Source organism: Choloepus didactylus, chromosome 16 (genome assembly GCF_015220235.1).
Source record: "Choloepus didactylus isolate mChoDid1 chromosome 16, mChoDid1.pri, whole genome shotgun sequence".
Taxonomy (NCBI): Eukaryota; Metazoa; Chordata; class Mammalia; order Pilosa; family Megalonychidae; genus Choloepus; species Choloepus didactylus.
The window spans coordinates 48281270-48306020 of NC_051322.1; the positions used below are offsets into that span (position 1 = coordinate 48281270).

A 24751-nucleotide genomic window follows, 5' to 3' on the forward strand; every position below is an offset into this window, starting at 1 on the left:
CAAAAGACTCTGTTAAGGGGATGAAAAGACAGGCTACAGAGTGGGAAAATATATTTGCAAACCACATTTCTGAAGAGGGATGGTATCTAGAATATGGGAAGAACTCTCTCAAAACTCAGTAGTCACAGAGCAAACAGTCCAACTAGTACATGGGCAAAAGACTTGAAGAGACATTCACCAAAGAAGACAGATGGCAAATAAACACATGAAAAGATGTTCAACATCTTTAGCCGTTAGGGAACTTCAAAGTAAAGCCTCACAAGATACCACTACACACCTATCAGAATGGCTAAAATTAAAAATACTGATAACACCAAAAGCTGGTGAAAATGCAGAGAAACTGGGTCCCTCATACATACCTGGTGGGAATGTAAAATGGTTTGGCCACACTGGAAAACACTTTGGCAGTTTCTTAAAAAACTAAACACGCAACTACTATTAGAACTAGCAATTGCACACCTGGTCATGTATCCCAGAGAAGTGAAGACTTAAGTTCATATCAAACCTGTACAGTAATGTTTGTAGCTCCTTTATTCCTAATTGCCCAAATAGGTAACAACCTAAAGGTCATTCAACAGGTAAATGGTTAAATAAACTGTGGTACATCTATACCATGGAGTACTACTCACCAATAAAAAGGAATGAAGTATTGATGCATGCAACAACCTGGATGAATCTCCAGAGGATTATTCTGAATGGAAAAAAAAGCCAATTCCAGGAGGTTTCATATGGTATAGTTTATGTAACATTTATATAACTTTTTAAATAACAAAATTACAGAAATAGAGAACAGATTAGTGGCTGTGAGGGGTTAAGAAGGGGGTAGGAACAAGAGGGAAGTGGATGTGGCTGTAAAAGGCAACCTGAAGGATTCTTGTGATGGAAATGTTCTGTGTCTTGTCATATTCTGGATGTAACATTGTACTGTAGGTTTACAAGATGTTTCTATTGGGGGAAACTGGGTGAAGGGTAAATGGGCTCTCTCTGTATTATTTCTTATAACTTCATGTGACTCTACAATGATCTCTATATAAAATGTTGAATTAAAAAGAATTGAATGAAGTGAGCCTGTCACTATAAGGAGAACAGCATTCATTGCCAATGACAAAATTTAAGCTTTCAAGCAAAAATTCAAGTTCTGTAAAATTTGTCTCTGCCGCCGGGAGTGTTACAACTTCCCAAGACTTAAAGACTTTTTGACGAGATCAGTGGTGACATTAACTAATGTTATTTGTAATCTTGGATAAAGTATTATTGATTCATTAAAAGTAATAAGCCTGTTACATGTTAATATAAAGAATAATTTAATGAAAAATAACATTTTCCAAAACAGTAGAAAATTTGGTGAAAAGAATGCTCTTTTACATTTCTTTGAGAAATAACTTTGAGAATCGCTGCTTGAGGAGTTCAAAATGTTCTTGTTGATTGTAGCTGTATGCTCAAACACATTCTAAATCAACTTATGTACCAAAGGAATTATGTAAGACAACGGGACGTAGCCTATTTTAGAGAAAGGTGCGTGTGTGCACCGAGGAGAAGGGAGCTGTCCCGTGGCCCCTCACTGCCCCGAGACAGGACCAGCACACACAGCCTTCCCGCTGAGCGTGTTTCCCACTGGGGTCCCCATGGCTTCTGGGCGTCACTTGTGAAGCCACTACACCTGGCCCCCAAACAGGGAAAGGTCCAATAATCTGGAAAGCCCTCTCTAATTGCTGCTCTCCCTTTTATAAACAACACTTAACTCAGGAGGAACCTGAATACTTTCCCCTCGTTAAAAAACAAAAAAGAAAGAAAAAAATCAACATTTCACCAATTTAACTTTTACCAAAATAATGATTTATAGTAAATCCAGTTATTCACAGGGAAGATCTATTTTTAGAAGAATGAGGCAATGGCAAATATTTAAAACTGCGTTTCTCTTGGTTGTAATATATTTTAGGTGAAATCCATGACAGAGTCCTTTCTCATTTCATTTGCGGGCCGTATTGTTGAGTTAATCTTCAAAAAGCATGTTGCTAAAAGGGGAAAGAACAATTGATGACTTAATTTCCAAATTTAAACGCTGCCGTTTAAATGAATCACAATGAAATGGTCTAATTTTTTAATGGAGTCCCCATCAGCGGGCTCCTGGCGGCCCTCCCAGCTGGCGGGCAGCCCCTCCTGCAGGCAGACACTGGGCTGTCTGGCTCACGTTGTTCAGAGGCTGAAACTTTAGAATGAGCACACGCTTCAGTCTCCAAAAGGAGGCCATTCTGATTAAAGATCTAAACTAGATTCTGGTGAATCTATTGTCTGTGAATTAACTGCAGAAATACCTAGACCAAGGAAAATGATAAGTTGATTCCTTCCCCCCTTGGGAATGTGTTTCAATAACCCAGAGGTCTCATCAGGCAAAACAGTGTTGTTGTAGTATTATGATGGTTGCATATGTGTGTGCACGTGTGCGTACTTACTACCCCTACCATGTGCTTGACATTTCCCTCCCTTTATTAACTGAGCTTCCTTCTTTCTCCTTTCTGTCTGTTTTACCATTTTCTTCATTTTCTTCCAGTTTTTACTTGCTAAGTCATAATCTCTTACATTTTCCAGTTTCCCGGGGACTATCCTGCCAAGTCCCATCAGTCCAACTAGTAGGTCCTCTCCCCCCTGACCACGCCCACCTTTCCTGCCCCAGCCCCTTCCTGCTTCCCTGGCTCAGGGACCATGCCGGCAGGCACAGCTTCTACCAGGCTGGCCTACGGGTCCACCATCAGCTGATCTGTCCCTTTTATTTTGAGTCATAAAATAAGCTGGAAATAGCTGTTTTAAAATAACAAACCAGCCTGCTTACATTTGAAGTACTTTTCTAATAAGTATGTGAAGTATTTGACCTATTTTCTCATGATTAGCTTAAAAGTTCTCCCTGATGTTGAGTAAATACAACAGAAATGTCTGAGGATAAAACTATCTGCTTTTTTGTTCAATATCATTGTCCACCTTTTGAATGACTTTTCAAACAATTTAATATCTCAGTGCCAGGTTGTCCATTTTAAATATCATAATCTTAAAATACAATATGTTTTGAATAATATTTTTTCTTAAAAACAATCCCTCTCTTTAGCTAATTGTAGCATTTTTATTTTCAGAGATCTTCTAAATGGTTATCTTTTTCTTTAGTTTCACTAAAATTTGCAGAGACTATTTTGGATGAAATAAAATTGGAAAAAATTTAAAACTTCACTCTTAAGGAGCATTAGATCTTATGCCATTTTCTTTGCGCTCTTTTGTGTGTGAGAATATGAACCTGTATCTGGAACTCTGCTCTCTACTGTTGGGGTTTGTAGGGGATTTTGCTGTGCACTCTCATGCAGGAATACCTTCTCCCCAAGGATACTGCCCTGCCCAATTTTCCACCCCTTCCTTGAGGACAGCCCCGTCCAATGGCTGTTGAAGTAGGAGAATACAAAGGCCTGACCTCACCTCTCCAGACACATCTGAAGGGCCACCAGAGCTTGAAGTCCCTTTAGGATGGCCTGAGACCTCTGCTGCCCTGGCCTCACATTCGACCTCTCCCCCTGCCCAGTCCAGCTTCTCAAACTCCATTACTAATGTTGTTCCCAAGAGCACTCCCCAATAAACCTTCTGCATGCAATCATCCATCTCTAAGTCTGCTTCCAAGGAGAACCTGACCTGGGACAGGATCACTTCAGTCTATTCCCATTTTAGAGATTTTCTGAGGCAAATCTTTAAGTCCTATACTTAATATCTTGCCTCAGAGTTAGTTACTCCACATGAAGTCTGAATTAGTTGGAGCCTTCTTTAATGGAAAAGCCTCCATACTCTTTCCACAAGCTTAAAGTCAGCCACCATTAAGACACCTTTTGAACAAAAACACTTACAGGTCACCTCTCCTCTTTACCAGGGAGGTTGGAAACTGCAGGCAAAATCAGTTGTGCCTTTCAGGAGAATCACAGACCCTCATTCCCATAAAAAAACAGTACACCCAAACACCATTTTTGATGCAATTGTAAGAGGATAAGCAACTCCCACAAGAAGCCTCCATGGATCCCAATTTAAGAACCATTGATTTATAATGAAGGTAGCAGGAACTCAGTCTCAAATCAGTTGTCCCCAACAGAAGCAATGAAGAAAAGGTTAAAAAAAAAATGTGTAGCAAAAATGTCCTCCTTAATCTCCATAAGATTTCATCAATGGGTTTTGAATAATCAAATATCAAGCTCAACTTACATTCTCCGTGACCACATTTGCTGTATTTGAACCTGTCCTTTTACGATATCTCCTCTTGGTACAATAGACACTGACGAGGGTGACTATGAGCATCACGGCAAACACCGCGACAGTGGAAGAGGTGGCAATGATGATGGTGTCTCTAGTGGAGCCTTTCTTTTCGCACCTTTCTCCTATGTACCACCAGTCTGTCCCGGATACGCATCTATGCGTTAAAAGCATGACTCAGAGTTAGGAGGTGAAATTTGAATCTGGAGGTCTTTACCATTAAAGGTGTTGGTAGACATGCAGGTCATTGACCTATAGAACTATTTTACCCCCTCTGTACTTGAAGGAGACTGATAGCTGAGCCCTGGAAGGCCAGGCAGGACCAGTGGCAATGGAGAGGAAAGATGGAAGTGCTCCTAATCTGGTGCTTAAAAAAGCAGCCCCTAGCACTATATTGAGTGAGATAAGACAGACACATAAAGGCATATATTTCAGGGTCTCACTGTATGAACTAATTATATGTGAACTCACAGACATGAAATATAAGTTACCAGGATATAGAATGAGGCTAAAGAACGGGGAAAGGTTGCTTATTATGAGCAGAATGTTCAACTAGGGTGAACGTAAACGTTTGGAAATGGATAGGGGTGATGGTAGCATGTTGTGAGAATAACTAACAGTGCTGAAAGGTGAGGGAAGGTGGTGGGAAGGGTAAGCTCAGAGTCACGCATGTCACCAGAAGGAAAGTTGGAGGTTAAAAGATGGGAATGTATAAACCATTGAATCTTGTGGTGGACAGTGTCCATGATTAACTATACAAATATTAGAAATCTCTCTCACGAACTAGAACAAATGTATGATGCTATAACTAGAAGTTAATTATAGAGAGGCATATAGGAAAAAAATATATACCTATTGCAAACTATATACTACAGTTAGTAGTATTTTAACATTCTTTCATCAACAGTAGCAAATGTACTATACCAAAACCATGAATCAATAATGAAAGGGGAGTGGGAGGGTTAGGTGTATGGGAGGATTTGAGTTTCCTTTTTTTGTCTTTGTTTCTTTTCTAGTGTAATGAAAATGTTCTAAAAATTGAAAAAAAAATTAATTGTGGTGATGGATGCACAGCTGTATGATGGTACCATGGGCAATTGATTGTACACTTTGGATCTTTGGATAGTTGTATGGTATGTGAATAATCTCAATAGAAGTATATATTAATAAATATGTATATATGCATACATATACATATAGACAGCAATAAAGCAAATATGGCATAATGTTAATTTTTGAATATAGGTGGTAGGTATATTAGTGTTCTTATATTCTTTTAACTTTTTTATATTTTCTAAGTTTTTTTAATGATAAAAAGTAAAGATGGAGGGAAATGGTAGGAGGAGAACTAAAAGAAGGTAGAGTTACAAAAGCAGATAGGAAAAAAATATGATCTAAAAATCATTTATAAACACATGCCCATAAGTCACCTAAAGACCTTTCTCCAAAAAAAAGAAAAAAAAAAAAAAAAGCAGCCCCTAGGGAGGAAGGGGGAGGTAGTGTAGGCAAGAGAGAAAGCTTAGTTCTCAGCAGCTGTTATGGGTTGAATTGTGGTCCCATATGTGGAAGTCCTAAGCCCCACTACCTGTGAATGTGAATATTTGGGAATAGGGTCAATATAGATGGGTGCAAGTTAAGATGAGCTCATACTGCATTAAGGAGGGCCCTGAACCAGGATGACTGATGTCTGTATAGGAAGAGGGGAGGAGGCACAGGGAGAAGCAGGCCTTGTGAAGACAGAGGCAGGGATTGGAGTGATGTATCTACCATCCAAGCAATACCAAGGATGGCTGGCAAACACCACAGGTGGGACAGGCAAGGAAGGATTCTCCCCTATAAGTTTCCAAGGAATCATGGCCCTGCTGACACTTTGATTTCAGATTTCCAGCCTCCAGAACCATGAAACAGAAAACCTCTGCTGCTTTAAGCTACCCAGTTTGTGGTATTTGTTACAACAGCCCCAGGAAGCCAAGGCAGCCTCTCAGCCCCTCGACCTCCTAGTGACAGTCCTGGGCCAAGCCTTTTTCAGACCTTCTGTATCTTCATCTAGAAAATGGGGACACCTACACTTACCACAACAGACTGTTGTGAGGATTTAATAAGATATGTACCACGTGAGGCTTTTTTTTTTTCCAGGCAGTTAGAAGGTAATGAGTAATTTTTCATAAATAATTTCATTTTCTTGCGGCCATCCAAAGTTCCAAATGGAGAGCAAAATTAAATATATATTCTATGAGTGGTTTGGAAATGAGAGTCAACTGATTTCATTCCTACATTGTGTGAGTGAAAAAATTTCTAACAAAAGAATGGGGAGAGCTCCTTCGAGTGACCCCTTACCTGCACTCAGCTTTGCCATTCTGGACAGTGCAGACGCCATCATTCTCACATATGACATTTCTGCAGTGGTCATCAGTGCCAGAAGTGGGATTTGGCGGAGTTTGTGTAGAATTAAGGTGGGATATGTCTAGGGGACAGGGGGAGCAGAGATGGAAGTCAGCTTCTGCTTCAACAATCATTTGATCTTTAAGTTTCAAAATAGAAAAATGTTCAGTTTTCACGTTTGTGAGAAATTCAGGTAATCTTGAAGCATAATCCAGCAGCATTTATAGGCAGTGACATAACAGAATGGTCGACACTTAGATGCAAAGGAAAGTGGGGCCAGGCTGCCAGGCTACAGCTTAACCACAGGCTTGGCTGGGTGGTTGGAGCTCAAAGGGGTCCAAGCGCTTCAGACCAACCCTTAAGGTGGTAAGGAAACCAAAGCAGTTGAGGGGTTTGCCCCAGGTCACAGGACTCTTTCTTGGGGAAGCAAGTTGGTGGAGATTTGGAGCAAGACACCAGATCCCCTGACAGCCAGTCTGATGTTCTGTGTTCTAGTGTTCTGTGTTGCTTCTAGTCAAAATAGGACCAAAGAGAACTGATGAACCTGTGGCTTTTTCTCTGCTATAAAAAAAATGTTTTCTCCATTCACAAAAGTTATTCCTGAATAATTTGTTCCAAGAGGTATGCTCTAGATTTACTGTAATTGACCTCAAAGGTCAAAATTTCATGCAACTTCATTGTGCCAACTGCCATCACAGATAAGACTGATTTATTGAGTTGTAGGTGGATCCTTAATAGTAACCTACTTAAATCCTACCACATAACAAGGAAGCCACCAGTATTGCTGAAAAATGTGTTTATCGGCTTCCATGGGTATGTAATTTTAAAAGAAAATTGATCAGAATGTAATTACTGCCAATATATGTAATACATATAATACACATTATTATATAACTTATATATATATTACATCTATTATGTATTTTTAATAGACCATAAAATTAGTCCATTTCCAGCTTAATTTAATGTACTTGTGTCATAGTTTCATTTCTAAACTCCTAGAACATAATCCTAGACTATATTAGCTATATTTTAACTTTTCTCTCAAGTTTCCAGCCTAAAGGTTTTTATCTGTTGCCCCATATGGTGATAATTAAATTCTTTTCCTGGAATCCTCATTGTTTCAATTTAAATTATTTTCATATGGTTAATGATTCAAGCCCAAAAAATATCCCACTCATGCCCACTTCCTCCCACATCTCTATCTAATATACCTAAAAATAAAACCAGAAGAACACAATAAGTAGTCAGTGGCCACAAAAAAAAACAGCATATATAAAACTATTTTTGTTGACATACCTTCCACTGTCAATAGGATATAAGCATCATTTCCTTTTATAAAATCTCTGCTTTTCAGCCTCTCAAGGGTTATAAAGGCACTGGTTCCATAGCCCGTACCTCTTCTAAACTGAGTTCCATTAGGGAAAAAAGCCACGTTTCCCACTTTGGAAGGCTTGTCCCAAAAATAGGTTCCATTATCTAAAAAAGCAATTTATAGTAATAATTGTGTTTAGCATCATCATAGCTTTTGGTGCTAGGAAAGGGCCGGCAATGTGAAACACAATTAAGGTGGAGCTCAAATAATTAAATGATACTATTCACCTGGGATGTATTCCCTATCAAATCACTGGGGCTTGTTCATTACTGCATTATTAACCTATCTAAGCAAAGTGTCTCCAGAGTAGCAGATAACAAGAAGCACTGATTCTGGAAAAAAGTCCGTGGCCCACCCAATCCCAACGCATTCTCAGTGTCATTCAGAGTGAAATGTTTTGGAAAAAGTGAAGAAACTCTGAATGTGAAGTCCCTGGAGTTCCCTTTGTGAATATTATTTTTTTTCCATCAGATTAAGTTTGTTTTCCCCTCTGTCACTTGGGTCCACTCTTTACAAATATAGGTTTCAGATTTGGCAATAATTTTCAATTTGCCATCTTTCCATTTTTTTTTCTTTATTAGGTTCCCAGAGGACAAAGGATTATTAAAATTAGAAGTGTCATGATTACTTTCTGGGCACTGCTCCTTTTTTGAGTATGGGAAGAATGGGAATGATGTCATCACTGGCAAGTCCTCCAGAGCGCTTTTATATATGAGGTTATAATCCATTCCCACACTCTTCCCAATGCTCCAGTGCACTTGTCCAAAATCTTCCTTCTCAGCAAAAGGCAATGCCCTGTTCCAAGAGCTGAACCGTTTCAGACAATCCCAGTGGTATGACCAGGCAGCACCAGTTGAGAGAAATCCGAGGGCCTCTGCTTACCAAGCCCTTCTACATGCCTCTGTACTTGATCTGTACTAACTCTCACAACACATCTGTGAGGATATTATTACTGCCTCAGTTTTACAGCTGAGAACACTGGGGCTCTGAGTATTTGCTCAAGGTCACGTAACTAGTAAGGCACAAACCTGGATTTTGAACCCATGTCCATCAGACTCCAAAGCTAGTACTCCTCACACAACATTAGGAATTCAGTTGTAGTCCTCAATTCCCAGAAACACAGTCAATCCCTTCTTCGAGACTTTGATAACATTCCTGACACTCTCCTGCCTGGGAGTCTCTGTCTACAACTGCTAAAGCCCTCGCCCTAAGTGTCTTCTGTTCCTAAGATTTTGAGTTCATATTAAGTACAGAGTCCCCTAGGCACCTGACTGAGCAGTCTCCCATCCCCACATCATCTGCCCCTCCCAGAACAATAAGCATGTACCAACAATAAAGAAAATGAGTCACGAACCGGTGGTCATAAATGGGTCTGTAGTTATACTCCGCTGGTTGGACATACGCTGTCGAATGTCAGGATTTTGATCCAAGAGTGTCATCGTGGCTTGTTGCCAAGGACATGGCCACTGTAATTGGTCATCATTGGCTCCAGAGAGCAAATGGAAATATATCCCTACATTATCCAATTGGTTTAGAGTCAACTGAATCTGAAAGGCATACCCTTTAGACGAATAAAATGGAGGACTAAATAGAGTTCCATTTGGGCTGCCAGTGAACTGTGTGACATTCCTTACATTCCAGGTATGATGAGGGCACTGTGTTTCTGAAAGATTGATGTCATCAATGGACAGACCACCCAATGATGCACCAGAGCCTCTGATTCCTCCAAACACCACTCTAAATTTATTGGTCACTTTCAATGTTACATGGTAAAGTTGCCAGCTCCCAGTGGGTATTTCTGCAAAAGAGTCATCATTATTTGAAACCAGACAAAGGACTATGAACCATATGCAAATCAACATTAGCATTCTCACCTTCATGGACAAATGAACATCCAAGAGCTACTGACTCAGGTTTGAGTTGTGGTTTTCTCCTTTAACCCAGGGCCATTTACTTCAAGGCATTTCTGTGGGATGAGACTGCTCTCTGGAGTATTGGGATGCATATCTAGTTGTTTCTCAGATGGGTCGCCCTTTCCCAGAGGTGGGGGAGCAAGCAGCAGCATCTAACTTGTGAGTACTCCATGTCCTGCTTAGGAGTGACCTGCTTTAGGCAAACCCAGTATTCTAACACTTGCACCCATGATTCCTGTGACACTAAGCCAAAGTCCTCTTTAAAATATTTATAGTTTGTTCAGAATAAATTCCTTCACATGCAAATATGTCAGTCAACGTTTTGGCAATATTACACAGGAAACCACCAAACCCTAGAAAGCCCACCTCCTACAATTAACTCTTTAAAATCACTTCCCAGTGACTCAACATCATGTTTATTTGATATTCCGTACCACCACCTTTCTCCCCAACCTGGAAAACCCCCTCAACTGTCATCCACTACTGCTAGCTAACAGTGCAGAGTAAACCATTTCATCTCTTTACTTCTATCAGATACCCAAAGGAGAAGTGGTACATGAAAAAAAAAGAGAGAGAAGAGCAAGAGATTCAGAATCCCCAAGGAAGACAACAGCTGAGGAATTCATGTCAAACTAGTAGTTAACAGAGTGACTTACAACCTAAATACATAGAAACATATGAGAAAGGCAATTGCTTGACGATAAGTAAGAAATATCTAAATTATAGAAAATGCCATTTTCTATAGATGGACTCTAGATTAACAAAGACCTTCCATGAGAGCTTCCAGTTCATTATTATTAGTACTATCAGCTTAAATTCTGGACTCCTACAGAAGTTTCTTAAGGCCCTTTTGTGTTGTTGTCTATCAATTTTAACACCCACAATTTGCTAATGGAAAGGACCTTCCTTCCAAACCTGAACAGTGATACACACACACAAATGTACACAGGAGAGATTAAGAACTTCACTATACATAAATCTTCATGAAGAAAAATATCACTTATATTTAAGATTGTTTCTCACTGTTAAACGGGGGAAGTGGCATGACACATAGCAAAACATGGATTCATTTTATAATAGATTTTACTCTATTCATTCAAACTAAGAGGTCAATGTGTGGAACGGACAGTAGTATATTTGCAGCCCACAGCTCCTCCCTTCCTCTAAGCATCTGCTTTAAAAGGGGGTCAACACGACCCCTGTCTCTGACACATGGTGGGTGTGAAGACTGAATTCCCAGTCATAGTGCTTCCCTCTCCCCATTCAGGAATTCCTGCAGAAGTTGGCATTTAACCCAAGCCGTGGCAATCAGAGTCCTTTCCTGGAACTTATTTTTTTAGCTGTTCTACTCTGGTGGCAGATCCAACAAGATTGAAACCGGGAAGTGAAAAAGCCAAAGCACCAGTCTTGTGGACAAAGCCATTCTGAGATCAGGAGGTCTCGGAAAAAGCTCAGGGGCAGCCCCAGCCCTCCCTAAGGCCTGGGCCTCCCGTGTCTGATCTGCAATTGAGTTTCCCTGAGCCAGTAACTTTGCCTATTTTGCCTAAACCAGTTCACAGTGTATTTTTATTACTTGCCAAGAATTGATCTCCACAGTGCCAGAGGCAGATCTACAATTTCTTAAGTGACTATCACACAATATAGCACAGAAAGCATCCTCGTTTTAGCTTCCCTACCGTGGCCTAAAACGAGCTCGGGATTGAAAAGTAATAAGTTAATAGCCCTTACCCTGTTGTCAGTTGTTCCCTTTAGTAAAGAAAAGCATTAAGATTGCCTCACTCTGAACCTAAGCCACTAATAAGAATGTTGATATCGTACCTTTTATTTCTTCCACAAGGGTTAAAGTACCGTTCACCGCGCCTGCAGAGTACTCCCTGATGTAGATGTTCAGTTGGTCATTTTCACTTCCACTGTTATATAAATAAAATTGCAAGCACTGAAATCCTCTTTTAGGATACAGTATTCTACTTTCCAGCATTGCTGTGGCCCCCACATTTACAGAGCTACTGTCAAAATGCATGAAGAAACCAGAACCTGTTAAAAGGACAAAAACAGAATTGAGAAAACATACATACCAGGTAAAGGAATGTGTGTGCTACCAGTGGTGAGACATTCCTCCATGTGGCCTAGCTAGCTTCAGTACATAAAATGGAAATTTCAGGAATATAAGCTACATATCTGGCACTTAGAAAAGCTAGCAGATCAAGAGAATAAAACTCAACCCTCTTTTATTTATAAAACGCTTAACATACAAGAGTAGGAGTTTTTCAGGTGGGCATTGATCTTTGCTTACTTTCATTTCCTATGAGCTATAAAGTTTAAGTATCAAATGATAACAACAAAAAAACACCCAGTGTGTCACAGATAATAGACTTCGGGCAATGCCTAAACAGCAGGACCAAAAGGCAAATTCTACCAAGAACACCTTTCAAGTCTCCCCAACCCTGGTCCATCTCCAGGTGGGAGTAGTTAGCCTTGGTAAGATGTCACAGCACATTGTCCCCCTTCTGAGAGCGTGAAAAGGAAAAAAGGTAGGCAGAAAGTTCTAGCATCAGGGACTCCCAACACTATTTCAAGGTGAATTTCTTAAGTGATCCAGGGGAGTAAATGAATTCTGTAGCGAGGGCAGGAGAAAGAGCCCTGCCTGGGAAACCAGGGCCTTTGCTTCCTGACCATTTTTTGGTACTTCCTAAATTCTTTGATTTTGACTGGCCACAGCAGCCATGAGGTGGGGGTCCACATTTTAATGTTTAAAATGGGCTATTCAAATGGAAAGGTTGGGAATAACTGGACTACATAATTTCAGTTCTTTGCTTCAATTATTTGCAATACTCAACCTTCTAAATCATCTCTAACGGCACACAGCTAGTAATTCTGGTTTGTGTGTATACTCATTTCCTTTCTCTTATTTCATATATTTGCTTAGTTCCCATTATATGCAGAGCAGGCTATTGTATTTGGCATTTAAGTATGGTTCTAGGAACAGGCAGTTTGTGAAGGGGATATTAGTCAACCTTTCTCTTACTACAGACAATTCAATTCACTCTCAAAAACAGGGAAAAGTGCAGTACCTGATCTGGTCCGTTTGTATCTCTCTCTCTCTCTCTCTTGCCTATGCAGGGCCACTGTCTAGATTTCCATATACAAATAAAAGGAAAAATACCTCTTCGCTATTAGAGACATCCACCCTTAGGTAGTTCTTCTGAGCTATCAGGCAATGACCCTAAGCTCTGAAACCTAGTTTTACATATTTGCTGCCAGAAATGACCAAATACATAAAAATTTGGTATTTTTAGCCAAATAAATGCCTATTTAATTCAAAACAAAATTACAATGGAAAAGGACACTCACCTGAATAAAATTAAATTAACTGTATTTTCTACCTTATTTTAAGTATTTTTGTAACAGGGGAAAGTAATCACAATCAGCTGAACTTCTGAGGTTGAATAATTCATAGCCCAGTGCTGTTCATTGGAAAAGGTTGCTAGTATTCTGCAAGCTGCTAGAAAACAACCCCACCACACCTGGGTGAAGAGTCTTCCAGAAGGCGCTTCTGCTATGGGCATGTACTGGTAGGGGCAGCAGACAGCCCAGAAAGGAAAACCAACTCAGAGAGTAAAAACAAAGAAACCAACCATGTTCTTATACGGCACAGAACCCATGCCTTCATATCGATAATAATAATTCTGAGAGAAATGAGAGATTAAAATCCCAGTCTCTCATGGCGAAGGAAGAGGCTGGAGTCGGGCCCGTTACCTGTGCACTGGCCCATGTTGGAGTGATCATTCTCGGGCCCCCAGGGAACCTGCGAAACCCGCCGCCAGTCAGCTTGACCGCCTGAACCTTGGATCATGCCACACACGTTCTCCAGCTCAAAATTGCACGAGTCCATAAAGCTCAAGGAAGAGGCTGTAAAAGCAAAAAAAAAACCTATGGATACTCAGAGAACCTGATAATCTAAGTAATAAAAACTGAGCTTGTCACACAAGTACCAGGAAAGCCAGAATGGCACTCTGGCTATTTAGCAGTTTGCCATTACCTACATCTAGCAATTTCCCATTACCTACAGAACCCCTGCTAAGAGATTGATTAACTCCATCGATCCGAATAAGCTGCCTGCCCAAGTCCTTTATTTTAGTTATCTATTTGGTGGAAACCCTAGTTATTCAGATTTTTAAACCATAACCCAGATTATTTATAGTACAATGCTACACCTCATTTTGGCTGAAAAGAATTTTGGGTATGAAGTTGATCCACATTTAAGTTAGTAACAGCTTCCAAAACCTGCCTGGGGAATATTCCTACAGGAGACAATTTGCTTTTAGATCTGAAGACCAGAGCACTGTTGCTTCCAAGTTGTAAATCGGGAGCTAGATACTCTGTTTTTTTCTCAGAATATCAAACTTCTATAATTTCAGAAAACCCAGAAATGCTCAGCAAAAATGGCATAGAGCATAATTGTTTTTCCTACATAACCGAGGAAAATAGAAACCGTTTCCAAGAACCTGTCACATACAACAGTTATACAGTCGATTCAACTTCAAGAGATCATAGTCACTGAAATCCATCCGTTGGCCGATCACATCCATGAAGTCTGGGATTCTTGTCACGATCGTTGGCTCTGTTCCATTTTGGAATGCAGTTTTGCTGTAGTGCATTACTGAAGTGTAATCATAGGGGACATTCAGGGAGTCTGAGACTTGGTCGTTATAGGTGTTAAAATTGTTTTCTCTGCCTAAAAGACAAGTGAAAAATCTTTAATTACCTGATGTTCACAAAATTCAGTTTATCTTACCCCAAATATTGCTAACTCAGAAATGGTGACTGTAATAAACAGAAAAACATCTGCTACCACTAACCTACTGTATTTCAAGAGCGTTTTATTCCTATTTTAGAATATAATATTCAGGTTCAGAATTTTGATATTAGCTGTCAGGCTGAACATGTCTAAAATTTCTTTGTAGCCCAAAGTTGGGGCATTAGCATTGGGCCTAAGGTTCTAAGAACTACTATTGGAAAAGAGAGTTCTAAATGGTGGAGTTGAAATAGTGAGGCTTATTGGTAGGTGATGATGGAAGGATGGAGCATCCACAGCAGGCAGAGATGAAAGTAAGAGGGCTTTGGGAGGTGGGGTGGGATGGGAGCTGGGAATAGTGATGTGGACAGGAAGCAACAGAAAGGATTGACACGGTCAGGGATTTCATGGTTACTAGAACACGTGAGGACGTGTTTAAAATAAAATGCACTTCAAGAAAATTTCAGGTGGCCTGGCATCATACTAGTGGGCAACTGATCACAACTTGAAATCAGATGTGAACATAAAAAGGGAAGATGATCTCCAAAGCATAAAAATGCTCTATCAAATGTAGGTAGAAATGTCTACTAAAAATAAGACTTTGGGAATTCTAAGGAGTGGGAGGCCATGGATTGAAGCTAAACACTTCTCTTGCTCTAGAAATGTTTTAGTTTGCCGCCATGCCTTATCCCAGTTGAAATCCCCAGGGACTGAGAAGGTAAGGAGCAAGAGCTGTGATTTCAAGATTGTGAAGTCAGGGGACATCGTCAGCACAGGAAGTCATCACAGTGCCTGACACTTCATAGCAACACCATTCCCTCTGCTATGCCCAACCCATGCAGGACAGATGGGGAAGCTAAGTGTCCCTGTGGGAAAACTATGGAAAACATGAGCTCTAGCCATGCAAGTCCCTTAAGACCATTAGGACTGAATATAAAATCACAAAGTTCAGGCTGTTCAGCTACTGCAGTATTTCCCTATATGGGTTCCATTGAAAAATAGACACACAAGATACTAAAAAAAATGGGGGTAGAGGGACGATGGTCAGATCACTTTGGGAAATGCTCCTCTTCTTAGAAATTTATGATTCACGTTAGCCCAACATAGTACAGCAGTATAAATAAATACAAGCTTAATTTCTTTTAACCAAGGATTTTCCAAACTAATTTGACCACAGATCTATTTCTACACGATACCTGAACATACTGTGGTACGGGACTCAGTAGAACATGCTTTCAGTAACAATCAAGGAGTTTCTAAAGATCATATCCAACTCACGAGTACTAAGGTTCTGGAATACTAGTGTCCCAAAAGCTTTAAAGCACTTCAGCTCATGGTGGATTAGAGCTAAAAGAAGTAAGACATCGAAACATCAGAGTTTTTCAATTATTAACAGTTGGCACAGATGGTAGAAGAGAGCATGTGCTTAGAAACTGTCTTTAGCCAAAAATGCAAGGAAACGGGAGAAATGTACCTGACAGAATTCTGTCCCAAATTATGCTGACGTAGTCATCCCGATCAGAGCGTGACTGCTCATGCCAGAATCCCAGCGCGTGGAGAAACTCATGTTGAACGGTTGCTATTCTATCACAGTTTGTCCCAATGGAAAGTTCTTGTCTTCCAACGTGCCTGTTCCCCACTGATGACCAACAGCTTATGGGACAATTTACAAGAGAAGGGGGAGCGCGTGTTACAGTGATGCAAGTTAGAATTCCCAGAGTGGAACTCCCAAGACATAGTCCTTGGCTCTTACATCAGGACTCTGTGAGTCTCTCATAACCCAGGTGAGATATGAAAAACCCTCTGACAAGATGATCTATGAAGAACCTGTCCTGGCACCAAATATTATCTGGGAGCAAGTCATCCCCCAGTGAGACCAGTCCTGATTTTTCCTGGGAATTTTAAAGACTCCTTTTTACACTGATGCCCATTAATGAGGGTTTTATGGGGACTCAGAATTGCTGGGCTTGACATAAATAATTCTGTCACCCTCTTAATTCAAATTATGAGTTGGTAGGTTAAAAATAATAAATGTGTGTGTATGTGTGTGCCATGCTTTACTTGAAGGGGGAAATAAAGAGCATATAAGTTGCAAATGGGACAAATTTCACAAGGTTGTGGGGTAGATGGCATGCAATCTCACCCACCTTATCTTAATGACATTGGTAGGCTGGTTGCATGTAGGAAAATGTTATTTTTATGGCTGGAGAAACTTGACCCAGCTCATCTTTTACTCTCCAGCAACCAGCAAGGGAAGCCCCCAACCTCCACCCTTAGGTCAGGGCCCATGGTAATTGCTGTGATGTAAGGAGCCAGACACAACTGTTTTCATTAGAACCCTTAGGAAACCAACTCTTCATCTTACCCACTGCCTTTAATCACTGATATATAGTTAGCTTCTCCAGCCCAAGGCTTGAAGTCAATGCATGTTTTTAGGCGATAGCGTTCAAATGCATTAAGGATAACTCCCTTAGCATTCATTTCTGAAGGAAGAAAACAAGCAGAAATATACAAATTAAAATATTCACCAAAAACAATTCACTATGGAAATAGGCCGTGTAATATATTGCTTATCTTAGTCCCTTCATGAATGTGCCATGTTTCACAACATTTTGTATTGAGTACCAACTAAATAAGTATCATATGCAAGTATTTGATTTTTCCTCAGATCCTTTATTTTGCCTTTCCCAAGTATTTATTTCTCTGGATCCATTAGAGGTGCATTACTGAAGAGTAAAAAGAGCATTTCTTCACCTAAGAAAACATAAATATTAGGTCATGGGCAACCAAAATGAAAAATTGCTGTCATATGCTTCATCTGAGAAGCTGTGGTATGTATTTAAAACCTCACAGCAGGACTTTTAATCTGAGGAGCTTGAAATTGGAGGATCTCATGGATGCCCAGAAATCGTATAAAAAAGTAGATTGACAGATGATGAAAGTTAGTTGGATGGATGGATGGATGGATAGATAGATAGATAGATAGATAGATAGATAGATAGATAGATAGACAGACACACAGACAGACAGGCAGACAGATGTGTGTGTATCCATATATGCAAAGTGCATTTCTGGGGAGGGCTTATAAGATTCTCAAGTGAGTACAGGTACAAAAATAGGGTTAAGAACCACTGCATTGAAGAAGAGAGTGGTGTGAACAGGGAGGGTAGATATGCCAAAGAAGGTAGAGGCATGGAAGCAACAAAGACAAGCAGGGAAAGAAGCTTTGAGGACAGCCTAGAGAAGGGGGCTATCTGGGATGTACGTGGAAAGACCATCACAAATGGGGTCAGGCTTGGTGAAGGGAACAATGGGCAGCCAGGAGTGGGGAGGTGACATGGTCGGGTGGAAAGCACTTAGTCTTTGAAGCCAGACACACCTAAGATCTCTTCTATCCTAACCACTTACTTTTTTTTATCTGTTTCTGAATAGCCGATTTTAATGGTAATCTGATTGGTTCCAACTGCATTCAGTCATACCCACATTCATTAAAGTAAAACTTATAGTAACCACTTTTGCTGTAAAATTAATGTTGAGTTTATTTTATATTTAGCATAATGAGAAATGATTTTTATTTTTCCCAAGTGTCTTAGTTTGCTAATGCTGCATAATGCAAAACACCAGAGATGGATAGGCTTTTATAGAACGGGGGTTTGTTTCGCTACACAGTTACAGTCTTAAGGCCACAAAGCATCCAAGGTAACACCTCAGCAATTGGGTACCTTCACCGGAGGATGGCCAGTGGCGTCCAGAAAATCTCTGCTAGCTAGGAAGGCAGCTGGCGTCTGCTCCAAAGCTCTAGCCTCAAAATGGCTTTCTCCCAGGACGTTCCTCTCTAGCAAGCTTGCTCCTCTTCAAAACATCACTCCCAGCTGCACTCCGTTACCTCCCCGTGAATCAGCTCATTTATATAGCTCCACCGATCAAGGCCCACCCTGAATGGGCGAGGCCACACCTCCATGGGAACATCTCATCAGAATCATTACCCACAGCTGGGTGGGGCAAATTCCAAGCAAATCCAACCAGCACAAAACTTCTGCCCCACAAAACTACAAAGATAATGGCATTTGGGGGACACAATACATTCAAACCGGCACACCAAGCAACTGAAAAAGTCCAGTTCCATGAATTTACAGATGAAATGAACCAAAACATGGCTCCCTCCTCCCAAAATAGCTACATGAATGAATGACACAAACACATGATAGAGACAGTAATGCCCCACATTTTCATGGCCAGGCAACTGTTTAGTGTGGTCTGGGAAGAGTCGAGGTAATTGCCTGTAAAATACAGAACCATTTTTGTTAACTCTTGTCCTAAAGTAATATGTTAACCTTGATGCAGCACTTTACCAGCTAAAATCCTTACATCATAAAATTGCCGTTTATTCTAATTTTATTTATGAATAGGATTTCTAATAATCTCCTATAAAAGACCTTTTATAGTGAAAAGAATTTTTTAATAACTGACATTTACAAAGGAATTTAAATAATGTCTATATCTTTCCCAAAGAGCCTGCATTTGGGTCCTTCTGAATTTGTCATCATCTTCCTTTTGAAACCAGCTTTTTGAGTCCTCAAATTGCTTGTCCCAGTGGTATGAATTTCATTTGGTGTAAGTTATGCTGAAAAGTTTAAAAATAAGATACTTTTAGTTCCAATGAACTAGTCCCCATGTAATCCCTGTAAAAGGTTTTACCAGTAGGGCAGTGCTGAGATACATTTTCATAAATGCCAGACTAGAAAGATGAGGTATCAGAGCTGCAGAAAAGATGGTGGATTCACAGCTGTAGTGTGGGGCTGGGGAATCAACGTGCCTTCCTATTTTTATACCTATGGTGAAGAAAAAGAATCCCTCAAAAGCTGTCCATTTAAATGTAAATCAGATGCAGTCGCACTACTATAAGGCAAGTGTCATAATGAATGCTAATGTTGGATATTTTTTAAACTAATACTCAATTCCTCTAAATCCAAAAACATGTGAAAATGAAACTTAAAGCAAATGGGGCAAGGTGTTAACAATTGGTGACTCCAGGTGAAGGGTGTATGGGTGTTCACTGCACTATCATTTAACTTTCCTGCAGATATGAAAATGTTCAAAGAAAAAAAGGAAAAAGGTTCTATTAAAAAAAAAACAACACCATGAATGAAGCTTAAAAAAAGAAAAAAGACATACACACATAGTATGCCACTGAAGTTCACTGATTTTAGAGTTTTTTTTTAAGATGCCCTATATTGTAGTTAAAACTTTCCTGCTAAAAGACAGCATAGGAGAAATATGAAGTGCATTAAAAGAAAAAACTGGTTTAGAAGTCAGTGGTAGATATAACGTACTGTGTAAGTTTATATACACGTTGGCAGCAGGGTCTGGAGAGAATGGAGGAAGTGTAGAAAGACAAATAGTTGGAAAAATTGAGTTTTACTCTTTGTAGAAATGATAACAAGGTGACCAAATGTTTCTAATAACCTAAGATGATTTACAGAATCAACTAAAAATTGTCAATTTTTTTAAAACTTATGTGCAATTATAAGCAAAAATTAATCAAAAATGATAATATTAAATCAAGTACCTTTTTTAAAGTCCCTGAGATTATATACAAAGATATACTAAGCAGCACAATATCTCAGCATAAAGTAAATAATTCACAAGGATCATTTAGAGTACCATCAGATTTCTATTTCAGCTATCACATACACGATAAAGTATATTCTTATGATTGGTTGTTGCTCTAAGTTTACTCAAATCAGGAAAATTACCAGATTTAAAGCTCTCAAATAATTTTGGCACAGGTCATATCTTCTCCTTTTGTTAAGTCCGTGAGCTTTTTTGACAGTTTTGCATTGTACCTCTCCCACAGCCACCTCAGCCAACTTTCTCCACAATACCTTGCTACCTCCTCTCACTCCTCTGCCACTCTAACTTGCTTTCCCTCTCACTTTAACTCTAGGTGGACATATACTGCTATAACCTTTCTAACAGGCTGTGCTCTGTAGAAAACATATAACTTCTCTGACATAAAGAGCTAGCTATGTCCCTGACCCCAAGAGCTCCCCATACAGTTTTTCTGATGCTTATTAGCAAGGAAGAGGAGTCAGATGGGGTATATTTGGGCATCCTTCTTCTTATTTCTAAAATTGCCTGCAACAGTCCACGTCTGATGGCTCCAGAGCTTTATGCCTCAGATGCTCATCTAAACATTGGATGGAAAGGGGTTGATGTCTGTGTCAAACTTATTGGCAGAGAAGTGGTGCTTGTGCAGCATCCAGTTCAAGTCACACATCCAGTTCAAGTCACACATCCAGTTCAAGTCACACATCTGGAAAACACAGCGGGGGGGGGGCGGGGGGGTGTAGGGGGCGCCCTTGGACACTCGCCTTCGCCTTCAAAGCAGTGCTGCTTGACAAACCCAGCCACCGCATGCATGTCAGACATGTCGTACTTTGGGCTCAAGGGGAGCGCATCGGGGACTTGTGGGATCCTTTGAATAGTGGCCCAGATATTCATCCAGACTGTATGTGTCTTTTACCCTTTCTCTAAACTTTTGGATGTTCACATTCTATAGCACATACCCCAGATACTTCCTACCAATGACAAAATAGGCACTGCCTGAAAAAATGGGTGTTTCAAGAGGAGGATGTGCTTTGTCAGTCCCCATGTTGGTTAGCTTCCCGTTAATGACTTCATAATCCTTTTTCCACCGATCCTCTTTATTGGATGACATCTCAGTTTCTAGGTTGTTTTCACCCATTAACAACTTGAGCTTTCTGACAATTTCCAGGTTGGTTTTAATAGTATCATCCATACCACAAAGACTGATCAAGTACTTCCAGCCTGCACTCAGGCTGTAGAGGTCCTTCATGCAGTTGAGGTCTTCCTGAACTCAACTCCATGAGGCATAAACCCCACTCTCTAACTGGCCACAGATGTTACTGAACACGAATGCAATGCCCATCACTGCAGCTAAAAAGGAATCGTCTATTTTTTTGTCCACATGAATGTAACAGGAATTTTGAGGAATATAGATGGCCCTCGGGAGCCCATCAAGCATTTCAATTTTGCGATGAACCACTAGACAGTGTGCAGTTGGAAACCCTGCCATTGAATTTTTTTGTGAATCAAATAGGGAGCATCTGTGTAAGCTTTGGATACGCCTAGCCCTCTATCTAGATAAGACCTTTATTTACCACATGCCTTAGTTAAAAAAGGGCCTTAATTAGCTTTGCGTCATAGATGCAGAAAAGCCCCACCTGGGATCAATCATGTTAACTAAGCCCCTAGGCTCCAAAGGATGAAGCAAGTCTCTGACAAGTCTAGGAGTTAAGCAAGCAGCTGTTCAGGATTATTAACCCCTTGGACCCTGTTCAGGATTATTAACCCCTTTAGACCCTGCAGGTTCCTACCTTGATCTTCATTTCTCATCCCCACCTCGGTTACCCTCATTCTCCAGCCCCTACCTCACCCCCTTTAATTTGGCCCTCAGGCAAGGTATTGTAATTTGTTCACTGGAAGTTATAAACCACTGCTTCAAGTTTCATCGCTTTCAGGGTTGTTGCATCTAACAGCCAGATAACACCTGAAGTTTAAACTAAAAGACTCAAAACCCACTAGTAGAATTTCATATGTTGACTGACCAGAATTTGAGGAATAGGATCTTCGAAAAATCACTTCCAGGAAACCCTTCAAAGATATTTACTTTGTCTACATGTAAGAGTGGCCTTGCCTAGCCATTCCCTTGGTCTGAGTTATTTCAAGATAATATAACTTCCTTGCTTTGAACAGAGAGTTTGAGTTCAATTCTGCATTATTACACAGTGGTAAAGTATTTTTTAATAAGAAAAAAAATCACAGAACTGAAAAAAAATGGCCTACAAAAATTTTAAGTTTAATGATATTATAAAAATTATGTACATGAAAAAATGCAACAATATTAAGTGAAAAAAGCAGATCAAAAACTTCGAAACACTCTATAACTATGTAAAGATGCACACAGTTTGGATGGTAGGATCTGGGCTGAATTTTTTACCTAATGTGTTTCATTCATATATGTAGTTATCAGTTTATTAAAATATTTATTAACTGCCTATTATGTACTAAGCCTCAAATTTTCAAGATGAAAAATAGTTCTTGTCCTTAAGGAGTTCACTATCTAATTTTATGATTTTGTTTAAAGACAAATAAATAAAGCTCATAGGGTAAGGTGAGGGTGGGTTGCTTTGGTTAAAATACTAGGCATAAATAGCTTAAGCGATAGAGTCCAATTAAACTCACTTGCCTTCCATGGAACATACTTAGGAGAAAAAAAATGCTTAAGAAATGTATAAACAATTAGATATTAAAAGCAGTTTTTAAGTTTCTTAATTAAAAGTTTAAAACAGAAAAAAAATATTTAAAATCTTTTAGATGTCCCCTGATTGCAAAAAAAAAATGAACATTTTTCTCATCATATTAAATGAGTTCTGTATAGCTTCTGACCATTGGCTTTCTCTATCCTACTTTTGATTTTTCAACTATATTTCTCGCCACTCCTCCTTCTCAATCACTACTATCAGCTACTCCTTCTGTACCAATTCCAGAAAGTTGTTCTCCCACCCTGTGTCCCACTCTTGCTCAATCTTCTCATTCAATACAGTCCCCTCAGGTAACTCTCATTCAGTAAGATCCAATTATCTATGGAGTATCTTTTATGCACAACGTACTGTTTGAGATCGTCATTCATATCCAAGGCTTCGATGATCACCTACATCCTAAAATCTCCCAAATATTTCTGTCTTGAATGACCATCCTATAAACACTTTACTTGATTATCAGTGACCCTGATGCATTTTAAATTCTGCACAAAAAAATTAGATTCCACCACACTTCTCTACCCCACTCTCCTCAGGACATATTTCTCAATCTGGCTAAAGACACTACCATCCACCCAGTTACCCAAGGCCAAAACCTGGCCACTGCCATCCCTTTTTCTAGACCCTACTCTTCTTCTTGACCTCTTATAGCCACTTGCTAAATTTAACAATTGCCTTTAGATTTATCACTCTTGTCTGTCCCCACTGAGAAAGTCTTGGTTCAGAACCTCCTCATGTCTTTCCTGAATTTTTTCAATAGTCTCCTAACTAGTCTTCCTACTTTCTCTTTACCCCACTGTTAATACATTTTCTATACTGCAACCAGAGTGATTATTATAAAATGCAATTATAACAATTTTACTTCCACAATAAAACTTCTGGTAGTTCCAAATTACCATTGATATATATATACCAAGGTCTTTAACATGGAAAAGATGAAAATCCTTCCCAATCTGGATCCTGCCTGCCTGTCAAACCTCATTTTCTCCCAATCCCAATCTAAATTCCAGCTAAGGGCTTTCTCTCCTCTCTGTGCCTTTGCACATGGTGACCTATCTGCCTAGAGCACCTTCCTCCAGTATCAGAGACCCCATTAGCCCATGTGGCACTTTTGTGCAAATTAGAAAGAGTCTGGGTGGGACACTGCTAGTGTTGACTTGGCGAGTGGATGAATAGCAGAAAACAAACAACTAATGTTCCTTGGTGAGCAGAAGGCAAAATAGATTTCAGCCCACTATCTCCCAACTCTCGGGCACCTCTGTGTGCTGTACAACTTGCACAACCTTAATGGCAGCCCTGCTGCCCAGCATCACCTGCTCCCTAAAATATATGCCTTTACATCTAGGTTGAGTTAAATGCCCCTCCAATGTGCTCCCACAGCTCTTTCAACATATCACTAATCATAATGTTTATTACATTCTATTATTGTTAGCTTTTGACTTATCTGAATCTTCACTGAAATGGAACATCTTTAAAGAAATATGTCCCAAACAGCAGTTTCTAAACTGACGCTGCTCTGGGACATTGTGTTCACCAGTCCTTGGTAAAAATGGGGCCCATGTTTTGAGTTTTCCATTACCATTATTATATTTCTTCTGTATGAATCTTTCCTTAATCCTGGAATAGATTCTACTGGCTTTTTAATATTAAAGATTAGGTCCTTTAC

The 24751-nt window shown here is 39.8% G+C and overlaps 1 protein-coding gene and 1 pseudogene across 2 annotated transcripts in view; both read right to left on the reverse strand.

Moving 5' to 3' along the window:
* Positions 1-1362: 1362 nt before the first annotated feature.
* MEP1B (meprin A subunit beta) overlaps positions 1363-24751 on the reverse strand; it is a 28965-nt gene continuing 5576 nt past the window's right edge. For both annotated transcript variants that reach the window (XM_037806371.1, XM_037806372.1), the window contains 10 exons: positions 17106-17223; positions 16215-16393; positions 14462-14680; positions 13702-13854; positions 11764-11979; positions 9387-9830; positions 7957-8136; positions 6613-6739; positions 4228-4432; positions 1363-2015 (listed from right to left, as the gene is read on the reverse strand). In XM_037806371.1, coding sequence (XP_037662299.1) covers positions 2001-2015; positions 4228-4432; positions 6613-6739; positions 7957-8136; positions 9387-9830; positions 11764-11979; positions 13702-13854; positions 14462-14680; positions 16215-16393; positions 17106-17223 — 1856 coding nt within the window. In that variant the 3' untranslated portion in view covers positions 1363-2000. The remainder of the gene's footprint in view (positions 2016-4227; positions 4433-6612; positions 6740-7956; positions 8137-9386; positions 9831-11763; positions 11980-13701; positions 13855-14461; positions 14681-16214; positions 16394-17105; positions 17224-24751) is intronic.
* Positions 20869-21839, reverse strand: LOC119511851 (annotated as a pseudogene).